The sequence below is a fragment of the Myxocyprinus asiaticus genome, chromosome 27 (assembly GCF_019703515.2).
Source record: "Myxocyprinus asiaticus isolate MX2 ecotype Aquarium Trade chromosome 27, UBuf_Myxa_2, whole genome shotgun sequence".
In the NCBI taxonomy this organism is placed as follows: Eukaryota; Metazoa; Chordata; class Actinopteri; order Cypriniformes; family Catostomidae; genus Myxocyprinus; species Myxocyprinus asiaticus.
Window position 1 is genome coordinate 6,996,023 of NC_059370.1, and position 22,678 is coordinate 7,018,700.

Below are 22,678 nucleotides of genomic sequence, written 5' to 3' on the forward strand. Positions count from 1 at the left end.
AATCACTTCCAGGCACCAGGATTGATCTTGCTTCCCTCCATGCCGTGCCTTGTGCAGCACTTCCCTTTTATACAAAGTCAATGAACTTCCTCTGAGGAGCATGATGGCCTATGTTGGCCTTTATTCTACACACCTCAAGAATCTCTGCCAGCTTTCGCTGAACCTGATCATGCTACCACCTGGCGACCTTGCACCCAGCCAACATGTGCTGCAGATTTGCTCTTGGGCCTCACAGAGGGGACAGTTCTCCTCTTTGCCATACCACAGAGACAAATTTCCAGGGTTTGGAAGAGTGTCATAGGTGGATATTATTAGAAAACTTAGCCTGGCCTGGGGTCTTCCACAGGTCAGCCCATCCTAAAACTTTATTAGATGCACCCTCCCACACTGTCCAGTGCCCTTGCTGCTGCTGGATGACTGCTCGGATCATACACCCATCCTTTTCCATCCTAGATACTTCTTTCACTACCATTGCTTTCCTCTGTTTTCTGGAGGCTGCTGACCACAGTTTGGGAGCCATCCACCATCCAAGGCCTGATCTTCCTGATTGGGTTCTTCCAACAACTGGTTCAGAACCAAGCCTGCCATGTGTTTATCTGATATATATATATATATATATATATATATATTTGTATATACAGTACTGTGCAAAAACTTTAGGCACTTGTGAAAAATGTTGCATTGTGAAGATGTCTTCAAAAATAATGCCATAAATGGTGTTCATTTATCAATTAACGTCATACAAAATCCAGTAAACATTTTTGGTGTGACAAACAGCACCAATTCTCCTAGGTATACCTGAACACAGTTTTTCTTGCTGTTGGCAGATAGTATGTTCCAAGCTCCTTGGAGAACTTGCCACAGTTCGTCTATGTATTTCGGCTCAATTGCTTCTGTCTCTTCATGTAATGGTGTTGAGATTTGGGGTCTGTGGGGGTCATACCATCTCTTGTAGGGCTCCTTGTTCTTATTCTATTCAATTCTATTTGCAAATAGAGTGTTGAAATCTAAAATTGATATTACACTAAAAGCAGAATATATAAAATAGCCATTTTAAGACAAATATTTTTATAAAAAATATAAAGTGCCTAAGACTTTTACACAGAACTGAATATACACTCACCGAGCACTTTATCAGGAACAAGTATTCACCTACTTATTTATGCGATTATGTAATCAGACAATCGTGTGGCAGCAGTGCAATTCATAAAATTATACAGGTAAAGGCCAGGAGCTTCAGTTAATGTTCACATCAACCATCAGAATGAAAAAAATATGAAAACATGATCTCAGCGATTTCGACCGTGGCATGATTGTTGGTGCCAGACGGACTGGTTTGAGTATTTCCGTAACTGCTGATCTCCTGGTATTTTCACACACAACATTCTCTAGAGTGGATGGAGAATGGTGCGAAAAACAAAAAACATCCAATGAGTGACTGTTTTGCAGACAGAAATGCCTTTTTGATGAGATAGGTCAACGGAGAATGGCCAGACTGGTTCGAGCTGACAGAAAGGCTGCGGTAACTCAGATAAACAATCTGTACAATTGTGGTGAGAAGAATATCATCTCAGAATGCACAACATGTCGATCCTTGAGGCGGATGGGCTATAACATTAGAAGACCACGTCGGGTTCCACTTCTGTCAGCAAAGAACAGAAAGCTGAGGCTGCAGTAGGCACAGGATCACCAAAAGACACGACAGAAAAAGACTAGAAAAATGTAGCCTTGTCTGATGAGTCTTGATTTCTGCTGAGGCACACAGATGGTAGGGTCAGATTTTGCCACCAACAGAATGAATCCAAGGACCCAACCTGCCTTGTCATCAGTCCAGGCTGGTGGCAGTGGTGTAATGGTGTTGGGAATGTCACAAGCAAAAGTAATCTTAAACTGGTTTCATGAACATGACAATGAGTTCACTGTTCTTCATTGGCCTTCCCAGTCACTGGATTTTAATCCAATAGAACACTTTTAGGATGTGGTAACGAATCGCTATCTCGGTGTAATGTCCCCAGACACATCAAAAAGGTTCTGCCCTATGTTATTAATTAAATAAAACAATTATTAAAATAATAATAATTATAGTAATAAAAAACACAATTAATCATGTCCCTGGACCATAAGTAATATTTCTACCATCAGAGAAATTCAAGCTTGAAGTACCACCTTTTTACCACGTTTTCAGCAGGGGGCAGGAAGCAAAACTTTAGCTGTATGGGCAACACGCAGCTGTTGCATCCGTCTGTGCACAAAACCATCCGTCTGACGCATGTGTACATAGATGCATCCCTAGAAAAGCCCTTTATAGTAAATCTGTTTCAGACCAATTGACGAAATTCAGTTGCAAAATGGATTTCAGAAGACTGCAGGCCAATGATAGGCTTATGTTCAATAAAATGGAAATAAACCATATATTGCATTCTAAAGCCACTTTTTGTGTTGTCTTATCAATGCTTCACTCATCTTACAATAAAATGTAATGGATTTTATTTATCTGAATTATTACATTTATAATATATATTGTATTTATAATTATTTAAATATAATTGTTTAATCAGCATATCCTCCATTGTCATCAACTAAAATATTTTAATTTGGTTTACTAAAGTTATATGCCATTTTAGTCAGAGTAAAATGTGCTGAAATGAATGAATATGACATGACGAAATATTGACTAAATTTTAGTGTACATTTTTTGTCATAAAACAAACAAACTATGACTTAAAAAAAAAACTGAAAAATGAACATCGGTCAGTTAAGACCTTCTTTTCATTTCATGTAGAATGAAGCTGGATGTAAAGTGGAACACTATCATGGTGAACTCATTTTGGACTTGGAAGGGGGGAAGATTTTTAGTGTGGCACAACACCAGAACAATCCCAATCTCAACTTCCTGACCATAGAGAGCAAAAGAGTGGAGCTCTACCATAAAGGTAAGCTATAAACAAAGTGTTTTAAAATGTTAAACACTCAAGTCTGGGTGAATGTCAAAGAATTTATTTGGGTCATATTTTCACCCCATAATAATAATGATGCTAATAATAAAGAAATGATCTAATTATATAAAATAAAATGAAGGATTGTGCTTAGATTTCATGTGAAGTGTAAAGCTAATGCCAATGTCATCTTTGCGTGGTAAAGTACTGAATATCCTGTTCTAAAATGCTAAATGATGTTGTTTTCTCTACAGCGGAGGTCCCGGACTCACCTATCCCTGTCAGACTTGAAATGCCTAGTTTCACTCCCCCGGGGCATTTGGACCCTACCATTTACCCCACAGAGGTGGGGGTGAGCAGCATCAGTGGCCGAGAAACAGACATTCAAATGCTGTCTGCTGCCATCCAAATCACATTAGACCTTGAGAGGAATGTCAAGGTTTGTGTATTATTACTATGTTTTTTTTTTTTTTTACTGCTTCACCGTTGTGACAGAAGTATTCACCTCCTTTTTCTTCAGGAGTTTCTGGTCGCGCTGCGACTCCATGGTGCTACTTTACGACATCACATGGCATTGACCAATCATAGCTGGCATGAACAGGTACCTGTTGGCAGTCACATTAGATAGAAAACTTCAATTTTGTCAAAATTGGCTAATGTGTGTCTTTCTGCATTCTATATATTCAGATAGTTGATTTCCTTGATGTCATCGATGATGATATATTGGGCTACACCCCACCTGCCGTCATCACCGTTTTACACACTCACCTGGCCACCTGTGCAGTTGACTATAGGTATTATTATACCCCTGACTGTATGATACAGTTCCACAAATGTCCCTTTATCCATTCTCACTCTGTTTGTCCTTTTCCCCCTCCAGACCACTCTATCTTCCTTTGAGACTTTTGTTTACAGCCGAGTCCTTCTCTCTGTCCAGTAACATCATAGTGGACACTGCAACCTTTCACCTCAGGTAAAGATGACTGATTTGAAACTTTGTGCTGAGATTAATGGGTGTGTTGATTGGATCTAACTGCTCCGAAATTCCCTTTTAGGTTTATCTTGGATGACTCTGCGTTGTACCTGTCTGATAAATGTGAAAGTGAAACAGTGGATCTGAGGCGAGGTACAGATAAATGTTTTGTTCATTTATCAGCAAATGACAAGCTTCTGGTTAGAAGTGGAAATGAACAATATGTGAAGTGTACACTGAAAAACAAAACAAAACATAAAAATTATTTGTTGGCTCAACAACTATAACGTATGAAAATAAGTCTCTACTCACATACTTCTACGTATATATTTATTACATTTTTAGCTTTACCTAATTAGTATTATTGTGTATAACACAAAATATAAATTATAAGCTGAACTTGGAGTGATACATAAAGTAAATTTAATAATTTTGAGTTCCTTGAACTTATTTAGCTTAAAAATCTATACAATTAAGATTTTAAGTACTACTAACTCAAATGATCAAATACAGAACTGAGGTTGTGGGTAATACCCATAAGCCCTTGCGCTTGGATAATTTGAGCATGTTTATTTGGTCAAAAGGAACTTATTGGGGCATGTAATTAGTGGTTATTAAGGACACTTTTTAGTATTAATGATGTTGTTTTACTGTAATTAGTTGTTTTTTGTAAAGTCACCATTAGGGTGATTAATGTTCACTTTTGTGAAGTTGGATTTTATTTTATTTGTTGGTTTTATCCATGTGATTTCCATATGCATATGAATGTGCATAACTGAAGTGCAGCTTTATCAGCTTTATCTTTAAGTTTAATTACTGACCTCAGTCATTATTTTCTTTTTAGCCAATAGAATTAAGTAGAAACAATAATATAAATGTTAATTTGAAACAACGTGCTGTTAGTTGTTAAATCTTGATGAAGTTGAATAAACTGATACATTTGTGTATATCTAATAAAGGTTTTCTAGTTATGCTGACATAAAATGTCCATAAATTACCACCAATTAAATTACCAATAGCGTGATGCAAAAATGCTACATAAATATTTGTAAGTAAATCCAACACATCAGTTTTTTAGTGTATTTTTTACATCAACAAAGACTCATCTGTGAAAACAGTCGTTGTGTTTATAGAGCAAGCAAGTTATTTTTAATTACTTGCCTTGGTTGTACTGAAAACTAACTGGTATTGAAAGAATATTGCGGGTTAAATACAAATAAAAGGGTTAGTTCATGAAAGATGACAATTCTGTCAACACTTAACCTCAAGTCATTTCAAACTTGTATGACTTTCCTTCTTCCATGGAAAACAAAATGTTTGGCATGTTTGAGATGTTTGGCAGAATTAGAAATCGACCAGTGAATGTTTTACAGATGTTTTTAACCGATATTTAAACTTTTCTGCTTAATTAGTTATTAATGGCGGCATCAAATAGGTAAGTAAAGAAAAGTGCCCAAAACGCCATTACACTACTGGGCGTTCGACAGGAAACAGTGGTGTTTACAGGTAAAGGAACGTTTAATGTTAACTTAAATGTTAGTTTGGTCACCGTATGTTAGAGCTTTTAACTAAATCCACTTGTGCAAAACTCCTGACATTATATTAACATACTGTATACTGTAACTTTTACCCTTACTTCATTTTTGCCAGTAATAATCATCCACGATATCACAACTCTAGAAAACAGTGTAATCTCCTCGTGATAAGACGCAGCAGCTAATAGGCTAATGCTAATATGTGCTTGTGCTATTATGTTTCTATTGTTGTTGTCTAATGATGTTTTTATTTAGCGTAGGTCAAAAAGTCTTAAAAAGAACAATTATTTAATATTGGTTCTGCATATCGGGTATCGGACACGTAAACAAAAATAATCGGTAACTGATGTAAAAACTTTTAATCCGTCATCTCTGGTTAGAATGTTTGCTTCAGATTTTCATCTTTTTTTCAATACAATGAAAGTGAATGAGGACTGAGGCTGTCAGTTAGTAAATGATGACTTTTCATACAAAATTTTTATTTTTTTGTGAACTAACGCTGTGAGCTCTACGAACAGCATCTGTGGCATGCTATAAATTACCACAGGAAATACTTTGAAAAATGAAGCAGCGTAGCAGCTTTAGCATGAAACATTGGTCATTTTAGGTGCAGTAACATTTACCTTTACACAGTGAAATTCCACTGGCAAAAATCCAGTCATTTTAATGGAAATCCACGCAATCGTGAATTTCGCGCATGGGACTTCTAGTGGCAAATAATTTCCCCCCATGGATTTCCCATGGAGTTCAAGTATGGTGAACTTTAACAGTCAAATTCATTGTGTTGACCAATAGGAAGTTGCATGGTTTGGCAGTGACCTCTGTGTGGGCGGTGCTTTATGAACCGCTGCACTGAATATTCACAATGGACAAGGATATCATTTTTAGCTGTGAGTTTTTTATATAGTATAAAGTGCAGCATCAAAAGGGTCATGACATGCCTTTTTTATTATTTTAATATGTTCCTTAAGGGTTCACTTATAATATTAGTAAAACATTTTGTACAAAAAATCAGTCATATATTTGTAAAACATGATCATTTTCCACACTCAGAAACGCTTGGTTTTGGTGCTGTTTCTCCTTTAAGACTTGACAGTAAATGTCCACTGTTGTGATTGGCTCTCTGCTCTTGACTGACCAGCCATCTCACTGCTCACCACTACTGGGCGGGGCTACTGAAGTGATAAGGTAAAGTAGGTGTTTATGTGTTGTTGTGGAGGTGGTCAGATTCAAATGTCTACCACAGTGTGACATCACAATATGGAGGAAGTAGAGAACGAGTCGTTTTGGCAGCTCGGTTTCAACAAATGCCCTTTTTGCAGTGAAGAGGAAGTTTTGAGTTTTGAAACTTACAGTATGTTTTTATAGTACAATGACATCTTGCATGTGAAAAGATCAAGGAAAATTTTATTCCTCATGTCATGACCCCTTAAAAGAGTTTTTTTGGCAGTTCATTTTTTTGCTGGTTTCACACGCGCTCAATGTCTGGCCGCACCTTATTAGTCTGCAGAATTTCGCAGTGCAAAGGTAAATGTGACTGCGCCTTTAAGATGACGCATACATTTCTGTAATGTCAGTGGTCAGATAGAACATATTACGTCATCTTATTTTATTACACTATTAACTATACGCTTATGTATTGTTGATTTGAATGCCTATTAAACTTTCTCAGTGCAAGCCATTGTCATCCAGACCACTGCTGAAGCCAACTAGAATATGGTGATGTGGTACGTTACTTTTCTCAGCGCAGATAGCGATGGAACAGATGGACCAATGACTGTTGTTTGTGGTTACTGGATAGGGCATTTTATTGAATTATTTTCTAGAGATTGCAAAGGTGGATGCCTGTTTGTATCTCAGGTGCCAAGTTTTGGAATTAATAGATTTAAACTTGCATATTTGATAAAGTACAGATGGTCCCCAATAACACCAAAAACGTCTCAAAATTTTCACAGTAATTAGCTGACATAATGCCGCCCAGTGGGAGGCTATAGTAGCATTTTCCAATGGCTTTTAACACTGCTTATCTAATCAGAAATTTGAGTCTGAACTATCTTTTTTATAACTTGTATTTAACCCAGAATATTGCTTTTATTTTTTTTAAATGTCAGACAGGGTAACATAAAACAAAAAAGTGTGGTTAAATGATGGGTCGCCTGTAATCATATTTTTCATTCTGTCTCAGACTATGTGTGTGTGTTAGACATTGACCTGTTGAAACTAGCCATTACGACATGGAAAGGAACTGACTCAAGTAAACTGGTAAGTTTCACGCTGGTTTCAAAACACCGGCATGAAGAAATCCCGTGTAGCCTTATGTTTGTTTTGCTATTATTACTCTCCCTGTTTTTGATAGCCATCTGTCCTTCTGTAATATATTTCCAGACTCAGCCGCTGTTTGAGCTTCGTTGTTCCAATAATGTTGTTCACGTGCACACCTGTGCCGACTCGTGCGCTGCTCTGGTTAACATGCTGCAGTACCTGGTTTCCCAGGGTGACCTACACCCTCCTCCTCACCATACGTCCCCCACGGAGATCGCTGGACAGAAACTCTTGGTGAGATTTGTCTTTTAAACCTGTAGTAGAGTTCATTTTCTCCTGAAAACATTTCTTGTGTTTGCAGCCGACTCTGAAACTCTGTTTCTTTCAGCTGTCAGAGAGCCCTGCCTCCCTTCCATCCTGCCCACCTGCAGAGACAGCAGAGATTAACCAATGTGACCTCACAGATGCCTTGATTGACACTGAGAGAATCCTACAAGAAGAGGCCCAAGACTCTGGTGAGAATTTGGCAATTGTTTGTAAAGACCAGGGGTGGAAAAAGTACTGCAAAATCATACTCAAGTAGAAGTACTGTTACTTCCCAAAAATGTAGTGTAAAGATAGCTGTCCTAAAATCTACTCAAGTAAGAGTAAAAGAGTAGCTCATTTAAAAGTACTCATGAGTAGTGAGTATTGAGTACTGAGTTGCAAAACCTATGCCCCATTATATTGAACACTGTATGCTGCAATTTCAAAATGTAGCACATACTGTAATTTACATTCCCTTTTATGGCTATTTGCCAGAAAGAATACAAAATATAGTTTTTTTTTTAGGTGTTTTTGATTGCCAACTTTTAAAATACATCACTTATCTATGATACTGTAAACACTACATGAATCTGATTCCAAAAAATAAAAGGGAGACATGATAACAGAAATGAAAAGATTAAAAAGTTATTTTCAATCTCATAATGTATGAAACAGTTACATTAAAATCAGTTTATGTGTAGGGTCTAAGTTTCCCTTAATGCCAACAGAGCGTTATTGTTGTACATAAAACATGTTCAAAACAATGCAAGGAATGCAAAAAACGCTAAATAAGCAGGATCACTTGGCATGTCATGTCCTGCACAATAGAGGAGGTAGAGCAGGCGTGGGAAAACAGGGGCTACATCACGCTTAAAAAGGAATAATCACAAATTAAGATTTTTAGAAGAATATCTCAGCTATTTTGGTCCATACAATGAAAGTGAATCGGTGCTAAAATATTGAAGCTCCACAAATCACATAAGTCAGCATAAAAGTAGCCTAATCCATGTGACTCCAGTGATTAAATCATTGACTTCAGAAGAGATATGATGGGTTTGGTGAGAAACAGATCAATATTTAATTCCTTTTTTACTATTAATTCTCTTCCCTGCTTAGTCAATCTCCACTTTAACTTTCACTTTCTTCTTCTTTTGTTTTTGGTGATTTACTTTCTTCATGCATATCGCCATCTACTGGGCAGAGAGAAGAATTTCTAGCAAAAATGGACTTAAATATTGATCTGTTTCTCACCCACACCTGTCATATAAATTCTGAAGTCATGGATTAAACCACTGGAGTTGTATGTATTACTTTTGTGCTGCCTTTATGTGCTTTTTGGAGCGTCACAATTTTGGCACCCATTCACTTACATTGAATGGACCTACAGAGCTGAAATATTCTTCTAAAAATCTTCATTTGTGTTCTGCTGAAGAATGAAAGTCATACACATCTGAGATGGCATGAGGGTGAGTAAATGATGAGAGAATTTTCATTTTAGTGTAAATTATTTCTTTAAGTAGCACATGGGGGGCAACATTGAACTCCTTTTGAGATACAATGTTCCACATTGATTTAGTTCTTGTATCTTTTAAGCCAAGAAATAGATTTGTTTTTTAAATTTTCTGAAGTGTATTTTTGACTGATGGAATATTCTGCCTGAAGTATTGCTCTACAAGGGTTGATACTTTACTATCTTTATAAAGGCTAAGCATAATTATACATTATTTTATCATCTCTACTTTCCTGGTAATTTATTATACAAATTAACACACTCTCTACAGTGTGATCTAAAGTAGTGAGTGGTTTTCTCATTTCCTTGTTATTGTTGTTTGATTAATAACCTTTTAATGACATACAAGACAGTGATCTTTTCAGTTACACTTCAAGTCCGACATATTGATACAAATACGCTTTTTGTCCCACTGTTTAAGTTCACTTTAGACAAATGACTGCTTTAATGCCTCACCAAGACGGGCATTGGCAGAATTATAAAGTGTATTTGATCGTTTAGGCGCACCAATCAAACAGCACGCAGCTACAGATGTCAGGAAATAAAAAGTCAATCTTTTATATTTTATCTAGATCAACCAACCAGTGGTTGTCTTGCTATCACGATCGATGTAATGAACACCCCTGGTCTAGATGTAGGCTAAATATAGAACATTTCTCAAAAGTTTATCATCGATATCGAGGACATCTCTCTTTTGTTTTTTTCAGATAAACATCAAGACTGTTTTATCGCCCAGCCCTATTGATAACACTGCCTTAATCTCTCACATCAACCCAATAATCTCAGTGATAGATTGCTAAATTACAAGCTACATTATAGACACAGAATCTAGTAAGCAGAAATATGAAATTTACTTTGATTTGTTTCTTCAAATTAGAGGCAGGATTAATGCGGATATCTGGCATGAGCAAGCTAAACTCACATGACACGATCAAGCAACTGGCCTTTTTCACGCGAAAAGACCTTTCAGGTGCGGCCGTGGATGTTCAGGTGTTGAACTGTGCTTGAGGCATCCTCCACATCCGTAACAGTTGGAGCCCGATCTATACAGCTGCCATTCAAGTTTTTGTGTGATTGATTGTGACTGGAGTGATTTGATGGGAGTCACGAGACTCTCCGTAACCAATCACGTTGATGGATAACAATAAAATCAGGAATGGGAAGTAGCGAACACAGATGGAGGGAAAATAGCGTATTAAAAGTACAGTTACAGCACTTAAAATGTATTCAAGTAAAAGTACACCATTTTTAAACTACTTAAAGTACAATTCCTGTGAAAAACTACTTAATTACAGTAACGTGAGTATTTGTAATTCGTTACTTTACACCCCTGGTAAGGACAGAGTGGTGTTTGTTAAGGCAAGCATCATATTATTATTATTGCTCATACTTACTGTTAGGGAAAGGGGTGGGATGATATGGTTCTCTCACAACTGGGTTCGATATAATTATATATATAATTATTTGATTCAATATAATCTTGATTTGATACAACACACATTTTTTAGGAAAATATTTGAGATAAATGCGCATTATAATTCCTCATCAGACTCTGTAAGTTCTCTTAAACACAATATAAATGTTCACAATTAAAAATGTTGATAAAAAATATAAGAAGTTAAAATAATAAGATTACAAATAATATGAGTTCCTCATATACCTTACTCTATAAGGCAAGGCAAGTATATAGCACTAGGGATGCACCGATACCACTTTTTCTCTTCCGATCTGATTCCAATATCTGAAATCTCAGTATTGACCGATACCGATCCGATACCAGTGTTGTTTTTTTCACAATCAGTTTAGAATATCTATACCTCATTGTGTGGAAATAATTGGGTGTACTCTTTCATATGTAATGAAACAAAGACTATTAAGAAAAACTTTGTGAACTTGTCTACTGGATAATGCAACAGCAAAATTAACAGTAATTCCAGTCAAACGGCCGTTTCACATTGCAAGCTTGAGTGAGATGTGAGCATAGCGTCAGCTTAACTACAGCGTAACTGCAGCTGCAGACTCAACAGGGCTTTCACACTGGAAGCGTTTTTATAGCGTCTCAGCAGCAGCTTTATACAGAAAAATACTGTGATTTCTATGTTACTACCGTTAGCATTTATTTTAATAAAGACCATAACTTATAAAATGGTTATCAGGAGTGGGTCATTGATAAGTATTACAAACTTAATCATTGTGAAATCTCATTTAGATGAGGAGGAGGACCACATTTGCATCTAAAAGGTAAACAATAGAGCACTTTGTGCTTCTCCACCTCTACAATCAGTCTTGTATAATCCATTGTTGAACACGAATGAGGTTAGTTCTAAATTTACCGACGTCACGGTCTGTCACATGCATGTGTTTACAAGTGAAAGCAAACTCGGCTGTGATTGGGTATTGCTGAATCCTATAGACCTGTTCTACGTTTAATAGTACATAAAAGACTGTTTTTTTGTCATATTTTCAGGCTCATAAATTGTAGTTTACTGTAGTATGATAAACCATACTTCTGATTAAGATCTATTATAAAAAATATTTTAAATTGGTTTAAATTGTTAAATCTCCTGGAATTTTTCTTTTCTTTTCATTTGTTTTTCAGATGTGCTCTAATTCATACTGTATAAAGATACACTAGGCTACTAATATATGCTTATTCTGTGCATTGTGTACTTTTTTGTGTCAAATCACATTCATTTTATCCATCAACAGTGCATGGTCACTAACTGAGCACGAGCGGCACTGCAAAAATAGACACTGAGCCAAAACCCCACTGCACTGCAGCTCACGCTACGCTCTGACATGCTGACGCTGTGAATGCTGTAATCTGTTAACAGGGGCGGTGAAAAAAATATGTTCTGCTTATGCGCCGATCACGCTTGTGATGTGAAACAGGCATCAGTCTTCAGTAGAAAAGAAGCAGTTTTCTTTGCAAAATTTTTTCAACTTGTATCTGGACTTTAAAGGATTCAAATCTCTTTTTTGTCCACATTAGCTGTAAGATATCAGTCCACTTTTCATTCACACAGTTATTTTTTTGGAACCCAGTCAACTTAAATATCGTTATAATTTATAAACAAATAATAATGATAATAATAATCAGTTACTGTTGTTATTATTATTATTATTATTATTATTATTATTATTATTATTGACTTTTAGAATTTTTAAATACAACAGTAATACATTTCAGTCATGCACCTTTAACTTTAAAATGCTCAGGCTTTTATTTTGACGGTCGGAACCGGTAAGTGTCTGTATGTAGGCTAGTTTACAATAGCTTAATTAGCTTCTTATTCATATTCTGGTAAAATGCTCCTCCTTTTCTGTTCTAAATGCATATTATAAGTGAATTGAACAATTGAGCATCTAAATCTGAGATGTTGTTCATAAGTAGCGCTCACACATAAGCTCTAAGGGCTGAAAATATCCACAAGCACATCACCAGCCGGCACATGCTATGTATGTGTGTCAACAGAGCAGTGCCCTTCACCTATGCACTGTGCATGCATACTATATATTTTTACTTATTAAACACATCCTTTTGCTATTCACAAAGCTATTGCATGTCTTCAAGTGGCTTTGAATAAAATGCATGAGTCATATGGACTGTAATGGTGCTTTTATGGTTCTATTATGTCATATTTGGAGCTTGACAGTAACGAACATGATTAACACACAGTATCAGATTTGGATCTGGCTTGTCGGACTGATACCTGATCTGTCTAAAAACGTCAGTATCAGAGCCAATACTGATCCAGGTATCAGATCGGTGCATCCCTATATAGCACATTTCATACACAATGGCAATTCAAGGTGCTTTATAAGGAAATGATAAAGAAAATAAAAGATACATAAAAGTCAATTTTAAGTAAGAAAAGATCAGACATTATTAATTGCAGGACAAGCAAAATAACTGAACTGAACATAATATGACAAATATGACGGGTTGCAATCAAAACTCCTCTATAGCATGCAAAGAACAGCTAACCCTGTTTCTAGCCCTACTTAGGCAATTGTTCAAATTTGCAACATGAAAATGGATTATTATAGATTGACAATGACAATTTATCCCCCCCTCTGTATTTGTCGAGCAGACTCTCCCTCCATCCGAAGAGCGTCACCGGTCTCGGTCTACCTGTTCCCTGGAGAAGCCCCTAAGCTCCACCCCTCTGTTCTAGAAGGGGAAGAGTCTGATCTTGACGGGCTAGTGAGCACCGCTATGGAGGCTCATGCAGATATGTCAGAGGAAGGCTCAGAGGCATCCTCTGACAATGATGACTTCTGCATCTTAGAGGCTCCTGGCATGGGCATCCCGGTGTGTACCTTCATTTCTTACTTGACATTTTCTCTTTTCTGTAAGTGACATTTATTCATCTGTATTAATTTCCTTTTTGTTTAAATCAATGTTCCTCGGCATCCCATAATGAATTTCTCTCTCTCTCTGACAGCCCAGAGACGGTGAGCCCGTGGTGACTGTGCTCTCTCAGGGTCTTATAAAAGTGTGGGATGGGTACTACTCTCGCCCACGGGGCAGTTCAGACCTGTTGCGCGCCCCATCCCGGTTCCCAGTGCCTCAGAACAGAGTGGTGCTCCGAGAAGTGTCCATCGTCTGGCACCTATATGGGGGCAAAGACTTTGGTGGCAAACCAAGCTCTGCCCACACACAACACTGCCAAAAGTAAGTCAAGCAGAACCAATGGTGTTCTGGAAAGTCATACTTGGTTATGGTCAAGTATTAATGCATGGGTGTTTCGCCAAACATCATTACATACCTCGGGTCTTTAGCGACCCAAAATGAAAAACTTTTCTAAGCATTTTCAAGACAATTACAAAATAATAGAATAGAATATATTCTGTTATATTTAGATTTTTTTTTAATTTTCCATTTATCAAAGAGATAATGAAACAAATGATAGAACTGGATTCATTACTTCTATAAGCTACACATATATATTTTCTCAGGCACTTCTTAAGTCTAAATAGACATATAACTTACAGAATTTCAGTAGTACACCCAAATGTCAATAGTCATATCATAATGTTCATGTGTTGTACTTGCTATAGTTTACTTCCACGTTGCTTTCTTATCAAATATCAATGTCAAATGTAAATCAGATCAATCAGTGAAACAACAGAGCTACCCTACGTGTACACCATAGTTAATTTTTACAGATTTTTTCCATTTTGTCTTAGTTTTAATCTTTTGATGAAAATTAGTCAATATTTTGTCATATCATATTCATTCATTTTAGTTAGTTTTACTCTGACTAAAATGGCATATACTTTTTGTCACCGAAAATATATTTTAGTTGATGATAATGTGCAAAATGACAAAATATGTGTCAAACTGTAACAGACCAAACAAAATTAAATATTCAAACATTTACTAAAAACCTATAAACATTTTCTTAATTTAAGCATATATCAAATATATAAAAGATACATTCTACAACAAAAATACTGTACAACTGTCTTTGTTGTGAAAACCTGAGCTCCATAAGTAATAGCATAATTTACTGTAGTTTTAGCTACTCTTTAAAAGTTAGCCTACTCATGCTTTTTTTCCATTATTAACCTGTTTATTATATTGCATTGCATGTGTATAGGGTTGGGAACCGGTTCCATTCTTTAAAAAAAACGGAATCGTATGATTTTTAGTTCTGTTAACGGTTCTCCTGCTTGCAATTTTCCGTCAATGCGGCTGGAACACCGTCCTGAAATACTCTGACAGTGTTTCCAGCAGCACATTTCTGCAGCAGCGCTGCCCTCTACTGACTCTACAGCGTAAAACAGCGTAACATACATCAATTCCATTTATAGTTCATTATACAAGTAATCTTATACTGATGTGCAAGTTATGAATGTCCAACTCGAAATTAAATAAGAACTGTTGAAGTCTCACAAGCCTGAAGTACAACATAACACAGTCTGAACTGTCTCTGGACCTGTTACTGTTTGTTTAATGATGACCTGCTGTGTCTTAAATCAAGCAGTACATTTACTGACTGGTTGCTCATATGACAATGTATAATAAAATATATACGAGTTTTGTTGTAATAAGTGGAATTTTATAAAAGAATAAATGAATTAATGAAATATGCCATCACATTTATTGTTGGTTTAAATTTTTTTATTTAAAATATAGTAAGGATCTGTTATTGGATTGTAATTATGTCTCTAAAAAGTCTGCAAACAAGAATTGTATTAAATATATTTCTGATTTGTTATATCTGCTCTGTAGAAATCTGAAATGATCTCATTATTTGGTAACAGACAACAGAGGGTAGTAAATACAATAAGAATTGCATTTCTCATTTCTAAATAATTATTTTTTAAAAAGGTACTATAAGAATTACTGGAATCGTTACTGTAACCATTAAGGAACCGGAATCGTTAAATTACTTACGATATCCAGCCCTAAGCGTGTAGCATGTTATTTACGGAAACTGTGTTTTCATAACACAAGTTGTGCAATGCAAGTTATGCATATTATGACTAGCGCGTAATTTAGTTCAAATTGTCCATGAGCACTTGACCCTACACATAATAATAATGATAATAATTATTATTATTATTATTAAACAAATTATAATTTTTTGTTGCACTCTAATCTGTGTCTTGGCTATTACTTTTCTAATACAATAGAAACTTTGTAATGCAGCACTTTTCGTGTTCCCATCTTCTTAAGATGAATCGCTTTTTTTTGTTTCCTCATTTTGTATATTGCTTTGGATAAAAGCGTCTGCTAAATGAATAAATGTAAATGTAAATTCACCTATTCATTCACTTTTCTGTCTGTGCAGATGTAAATTGTAATAATATAGAGACAGTATGTTGTGGATATAGTGATTAATCTCATGGATAAACAGGATGCATTTGAGTGAAGTATTTAACCTGCTTTAAAGAGGTTATTTTGCCGGTATTCAGCGCATCAACTCACGCAGTTTAAGCGGCAACATTTTTAACGTACTGGATTATTGGATTATTAGATGAATCCATGTGTAATATTATCTTTGGTAAACAGATGTTTCTCTAGATATTTTTCCTTCTGTTTATATCTTGCACTGTCATTATCTTGCAGTATTATTTTTTTTGCTTTAATAAAATCATTTAATTATCATCATGATGCATCTTTAACATCTCATATTCGTTATCGTTGGCGAAATAAAAACAAACAAAAAAATTTTTGTCCATGATTTCCTTGACGAGATTAACACTGGTGTGCATGCATATGATATACTAATAATTCACCATCAGAAAATCGACATGGCATAGTAGTCATTTGTATGAATATAGTACTCATTTGTCTTGCAATAAGCAAAGAAATATATATTGTGTGAGAGTAAATTTATATATATATATATATATATATATATATATATATTATATGAAATATTCATAAAAAGTATGATTTACAGAAGCACAAATATATATTGCAACACTATTACATATCTCGGATCACTAACGACCCTAAACCCTTTTGGTAATTAAGAAATATATTTTTTGCAATTTGGGTATATTTAATTGTTACACTATTCATAAGAGAAAGTTTGAGGAATACCAAAGAGGTGTGGGCATAACTCCAAAAGATGGATGAGGTACAGGTGGTGGAATGAGGTTCTGGGTCAATAATGTTAAGATCTTATAGAAATTCCTTGGTACAAATGGCCTACAGCGCCCTTGAGATGTTAGTTAGACAGGGTTCCCATAGTCATGGAAAACCTGGAAATATTTTAGGAATTTTAAAATTGCGTTTTCCAGCCTTGGAAAAGTCATGGAAAATAATTCTATCTAAAAGTCATGCCCCATTCTTAAATATTTCAGTCAAATATTGCTCTTGTGTAGAGAAAAGGCCTATTCACACCAAATGTGTGACAAATTTGCGAGACGAACTGCTGGTGTAAGGTCTATTCACACTGAGACCGTAACAAATAAAATGAAAAATAATTTTAACCCTGTACAGTTGGCTGCACATTTTTAAACATTTGTTTAATAAACATTTTGTTCCCTATCTGTCACTCACTCGATGTTGTGTCGATGTAGTGACACTAGGGGTCACTCTTGGGAGCCCCAAACACCTCTGCTTTTTGAAAAAAGGCCAATGGGAATTGGCAAGTGGAATTTGCATGCCACTCCCCTGGACATACAGATATAAAAGGAGCTGGTATGCAACCACTCATTCAGATTTTCTCTTCGGAGTTGAGCGGTTGTGTTCAGCGAGCTGAATTACTCTGCCGATCCATTCACCTCGAAAAGCTGTTGGATTTACGGCGTATTATAGCGGCTTCTCCCCCTCTTGCACTGGTGAAGTGCAGAGAACGCCCCTGGGCGCTTCAGCTAAAAGAGTATATTCTTCCTATTGAAAGAGTATATTTTCCCTTCTAAAAGATTGGCATTAACGGAGAGCGTCTTTTTAAAGATGCCTCTCCGTTTGTGTGTATTTCCTAGTTGCGGTCGTTGCCTCTCCAATTCCGATGGCCACGATCGCGGACTTACTTGCTTGGGCACTGCCCACGCAAAAACAGCGTTCGTGGATGGGTCATGTTCATGCGAGAGCGTGACCATGGCAACGTTGCGGTCGCGGTTTTTCCTTCGTTAGAGGGAAAGACCACCCCAGCGGCTCCCCGCCACAGTCCTTCTACCTACGGGTTTGAGGCCTCATCGGTTGGCATTGGGGTGATTTGGGGACCCCAATGGGAGCCACTCCGCCAGGTAACTCCTCACGGACCTCCCATTCCCCAGTATGCTCATTTGCCCCACTGGAATGAGACCGCCGGCTCGTCTCAGGGCGAGTTCGCGAGTCTTGTTTCGGCGCTCGCAAAGTGGATGAGCTCTCGATTGCAGCATCAGAGGGCTGTCCAGTCTGATGCTGAGGACTCGACTGGGCTCCCACCTTTGGGTGCAGTCGCCCAGTCGCAGCCTGACGCACAGCTGGCAGCTATGCTTGCCTGGGCAGCTGCGTGTGTTGGGCTGGAGTGGAACCCTCCACCCCCCCTGAATCCTTGCAGCCTGACCATTGGTTTCTGTGCCTGGAGCGCCGCTCACGGCCGCGCCCTGCCTGGGTCCCTTTCTTCCCGGAGGTGCATGAGGAGCCCACGTGGTCGCGGTAGGCACCTTTCACTGCCCGGACCCGGTCTCTGAGCTTTTCCGCTCTCACTACCCTCGGTGATGGGGCTGCCAGGGGGTACTCAGTGATACCCCAGGTGGATAAGGCGGTCGCGGTGCACCTGTGCCCGCAAAACGCCGCCACCTGGCGGGGCCGCCTGAGACCCCCATCCAGCACCTGTAGGGTTACGTCGTCTCTGGCGACTAAGGCCTGCGGTGCTGCTGGACAGGCCGCCTCTGCCCTGCACGCCATGGCTTTCCTGCAGATACACCAAGCCAGGGCGCTAAAAGAGCTGCACGAGGGTAGTTCTGACCCGGGACCTCGCTGTCCGGGCGACGAAGGTCACGGCGCGGTCTCTCAGGCAGGCAATGTCCACCCTGGTGGTCCAGGAACACCTTTGGCTCAACCTGGTCGACATGAGAGAGGCTGACAAGGCATGGTTTCTTGACGCCCCCATCTCCCAGGTTGGCCTGTTCGGCAACACAGTCGAGGACTTTGCCCAGCAGTTCTCGGCGAAGCAGCAGACGGAAGCTATTCAGCACATCCTGCCCGGCGTGGCTCAAGACCCCGCACCCCGTCTGCTTGTCACCAAGGGCATCCCCCTGCAGCAACAGCACCGGCTCCGCCACAGCCCACCCCTGTGGCCAGACCCACCCCCGGCGTGGAGCCCACCGTAGGAAGCAGACGCCACCCGTCTCACGGCCACTGTCCACCATCCCATTTTGGCAGGTTTGGCGCTCCAGCGGCAGACCCCCGCCCCTGTGTGCCCAGCTGTGGCACAAACATGCCCACACCAGGTTGGTTCCGACGGACTGCGGGGACGATATTCCTCCTTCCCCCTCCTCGACCAACCTTATGGGGGTGTCAGGAGCCAGGTAAGTGCTTCGATGTCCCTGGACTCAGCACGGCTCTGTCCCGCCGCGAGGCCCCACCTGCCGGTACATCCGACGTGATTGTCCCCTTGGTCCCCCTCGCTCGGAGTTTGGACGCGTGGCTCGCGCTTTCCAACCCGTCGTGATGGCTGACCCAGACTGTCCAACTTGGCTACGCAATTCAGTTCACCAGGCACCCGCCCAGGTTCAGTGGCGTCCGCTTCACCTCGATGAAGGGCGAGAACACCGCTACCTTGCGTGCGGAGATCGCTACCCTTTTAAGGAAGTGTGCGATAGGGCCTGTCCCTCCGGCCGAGATGAAGAAGGGGTTTTACAGCCCCTACTTCATCGTACCGAAGAAAGGCGATGGGTTGCGTCCAATCTTGGACCTGCAAGTACTTAACTGGGCCTTGCACAGACTCCCGTTCAAGATGCTGATGCAAAAACGCATTTTAGCGAGCGTCCGCATCAAGATTGTTTTGAGGTGGTAGACCTGAAGGACGTGTTCTTCCACGTCTCGGTCTTACCTCGATACAGACCCTTCCTGTGGTTTGCTTTCAAAGGCCGGGCATACCAGTACAAGGTCCTCCCCTTCGGCCTGTCCCTATCTCCTCGTGTCTTCACGAAGGTTGCAGAGGCAGCCCTTGCCCCGCTAAGGGAAGTGGGCATCTGCATCCTCAACTATCTAGATGACTAGCTAATCCTAGCTCACTCTCGGAATGTGTTGTGTGCACACAGGGACCTGGTGCTCATGCACCTCAGCCGACTGGGGCTTCGGGTCAACTGGGAAAAGAGCAAGCTCTCCCCAGTGCAGGGCATCTCTTTTCACGGCTTGGAGTTGGACTCAGTCTCGATGATGGCGCGCCTCACGAACGAGCATGCACAGTCGGTGCTGAACCGTTCGGACAGAAGACAGCGGTTCCACTGAAACTGTGGCCACACCGCTCGGGTAGATGCATATGAGACCGCTTCAGCACTGGCTTCAGACTCGAGTCCGAGATGGGCATGGAACCGCGGGACACATTATATGGTCGTCACACCGATCTGTCGCCGCCTCTTAAGCCCTTGGACCGACCTTGCATTTCTACAGGCAGGGGTTCCCCTAGAGCAGGTCTCCAGGTGCGTCGTGGTTACGACGGACGCCTCCAAGACGGGCTGGGGTGCAGTATGCAATGGGTACACAGCCGCTGGCTCCTGGACTGGCCCACGGCTGCATTGGCACATCAACTGCCTCGAGTTGTTGGCAGTACTGCTCACCCTGCAGAGGTTCCGGCCATTGATCCAGGGCAAGCACGTGTTGGTCCGGATGGACAACACAGCGACGGTAGCGTACATCAACCGTCAAAGCGGTCTACGCTCCCATTGCATGTCACAACTCGCCCGCCATCTCCTCTGGAGTCACCAGCGCCTCAAGCGCTGCGAGCCACTCACATCCCCGGCGACCTCAACACTGCAGCGGACGCACTGCCACGACAGGTTATGCTCGGGAGAGTGGAGACTCCACCCCCAGGTGGTCCAGCTGATTTGGAGTCGATTCGGTCGAGCACAAGTAGACCTGTTTGCTTCCCGGGAATCCTCCCATTGCCCGCTTTGGTACGCCCTGACCGAGGCACCCCTCAGTATAGATGCGCTGGCACACAGCTGGCCCCCGGGATTATGCAAATACATGTTTCCCCCAGTGAGCCTACTTGCACAGACCCTGTGCAAGGTCAGGGAGGACAAGGAGCAGGTCGTCCTAGTAGCACCCTACTGGCCCACCCAGACGTGGTTCACGGACCTCACGCTCCTCGCGACAGCTCCCACCTGGCAAATTCCCCTGAGGAAGGACCTTCTTTCTCAGGGATGGGGCACCATCTGGCACCCGCGACCAGACCTCTGGAATCTCCACGTCTGGCCCTTGGACGGGACGTGGAAGACCTAAGTGGCCTACCACCCGCGGTGGTAGACACGATCACTCAGGCTAGGGCCCCCCTTTACGAGGCGCCTGTATGCCTTGAAGTGGCGTCTGTTCACTAAGTGGTGTTCTTCCCAACGCAAATACCCCCAGAGATGCGCAGTCGGATCGGTGCATTCCTTCCTGCAGGAGAGGCTGGAGGGGCGGCTGTCCCCCTCCATCTTGAAGGTGTATGTAGCCGCCATTTTGGCACATCACGATGCAGTGGATGGTAAGTATTTGGGGAAGCATGACTTGATCATCAGATTCCTGAAAGGTGCTAGGAGATTGATTCCCTCCAGATCGCGCCTCATCCCATCATGGGACCTCTCTGTAGTCTTTCGGGGTCTACGGGGAGCTCCCTTTGAGCCCCTGGAGTCAGTTGAGCTTAAGGCACTCTCTTTGAAGACTGCCCTGCTGACTGCGCTCACTTCCATCAAGAGGGTAGGGGACCTGCAGGCGTTCTCTGTCAGTGAATCGTGCCTGGAGTTCGGTCCAGGTTACTCTCACCTGATCCTGAGACCCTGACCGGGCTATGTGCCCAAGGTTCCCATGACCCCTTTTAGGGATCAGGTGGTGAACCTGCAAGTGCTGCCCCAGGAGGAGGTAGACCCAGCTTTGGCATTGCTGTGTCTGGTGCGTGCATTACGCATCTATTTGGATCGCATGCAGAGCTTTAGGAGCTCCGAGCAGCTCTTTGTCTGCTTTGGTGGACAGCGGAAAGGAAGCGCTGTCTCCAAACAGAGGATCGCCCACTGAGTCGTTGACGCCATCATGATGGCATATCACGCTCAGGACGTGCCACCCCCCGTGGGGTTATGAGCCCACTCTACTAGGAGTGTAGCAGCCTCCTGGGCCCTGGCCAGTGGTGCCTCTTTGGCAGACATATGCAGAGCAGCGGGCTGGGCAACACCCAACAACTTTGCAAGGTTCTACAATCTCCAGGTTGAGCCGGTTTCGTCCCGTGTATTGTCAGGTACAAGCAGGTAAGTTTCGGGACAGCTGTCTGGGTGTACCTCTTGTGCATAGTGTCTTTTCCCTCCCTTGAGGTGAATATGTGCGCTTTTGACTCCCAGTCGTGTTCACAAGCTGTGATCCCTGGATGACTTTCCTCCTTAGCCCTGTGGCAGATGAGTTTGCGGAGAAACTCGCTGAGTACTGAGGTAGGTGCTCCACATGTGCTGGTTCCCCGTAGGTGACACCATGTGATATCTTCTGCTAAATCATTTCCCTGATGGTAAACTG

At 40.8% G+C, this 22,678-nt stretch overlaps 1 protein-coding gene across 1 annotated transcript in view; it reads left to right on the top strand.

The window, feature by feature from the left end:
• The window catches only part of LOC127418337 (autophagy-related protein 2 homolog A-like), a 55,935-nt gene that overhangs the window by 20,200 nt on the left and 13,057 nt on the right, over nt 1–22,678 (top strand). Inside the window, exons 21-31 of the mRNA XM_051658911.1 lie at nt 2,783–2,933; nt 3,191–3,375; nt 3,457–3,537; nt 3,624–3,730; nt 3,817–3,909; nt 3,992–4,062; nt 7,630–7,706; nt 7,830–8,000; nt 8,095–8,221; nt 13,617–13,837; nt 13,971–14,200. Coding sequence (XP_051514871.1) covers nt 2,783–2,933; nt 3,191–3,375; nt 3,457–3,537; nt 3,624–3,730; nt 3,817–3,909; nt 3,992–4,062; nt 7,630–7,706; nt 7,830–8,000; nt 8,095–8,221; nt 13,617–13,837; nt 13,971–14,200 — 1,514 coding nt within the window. The remainder of the gene's footprint in view (nt 1–2,782; nt 2,934–3,190; nt 3,376–3,456; nt 3,538–3,623; nt 3,731–3,816; nt 3,910–3,991; nt 4,063–7,629; nt 7,707–7,829; nt 8,001–8,094; nt 8,222–13,616; nt 13,838–13,970; nt 14,201–22,678) is intronic.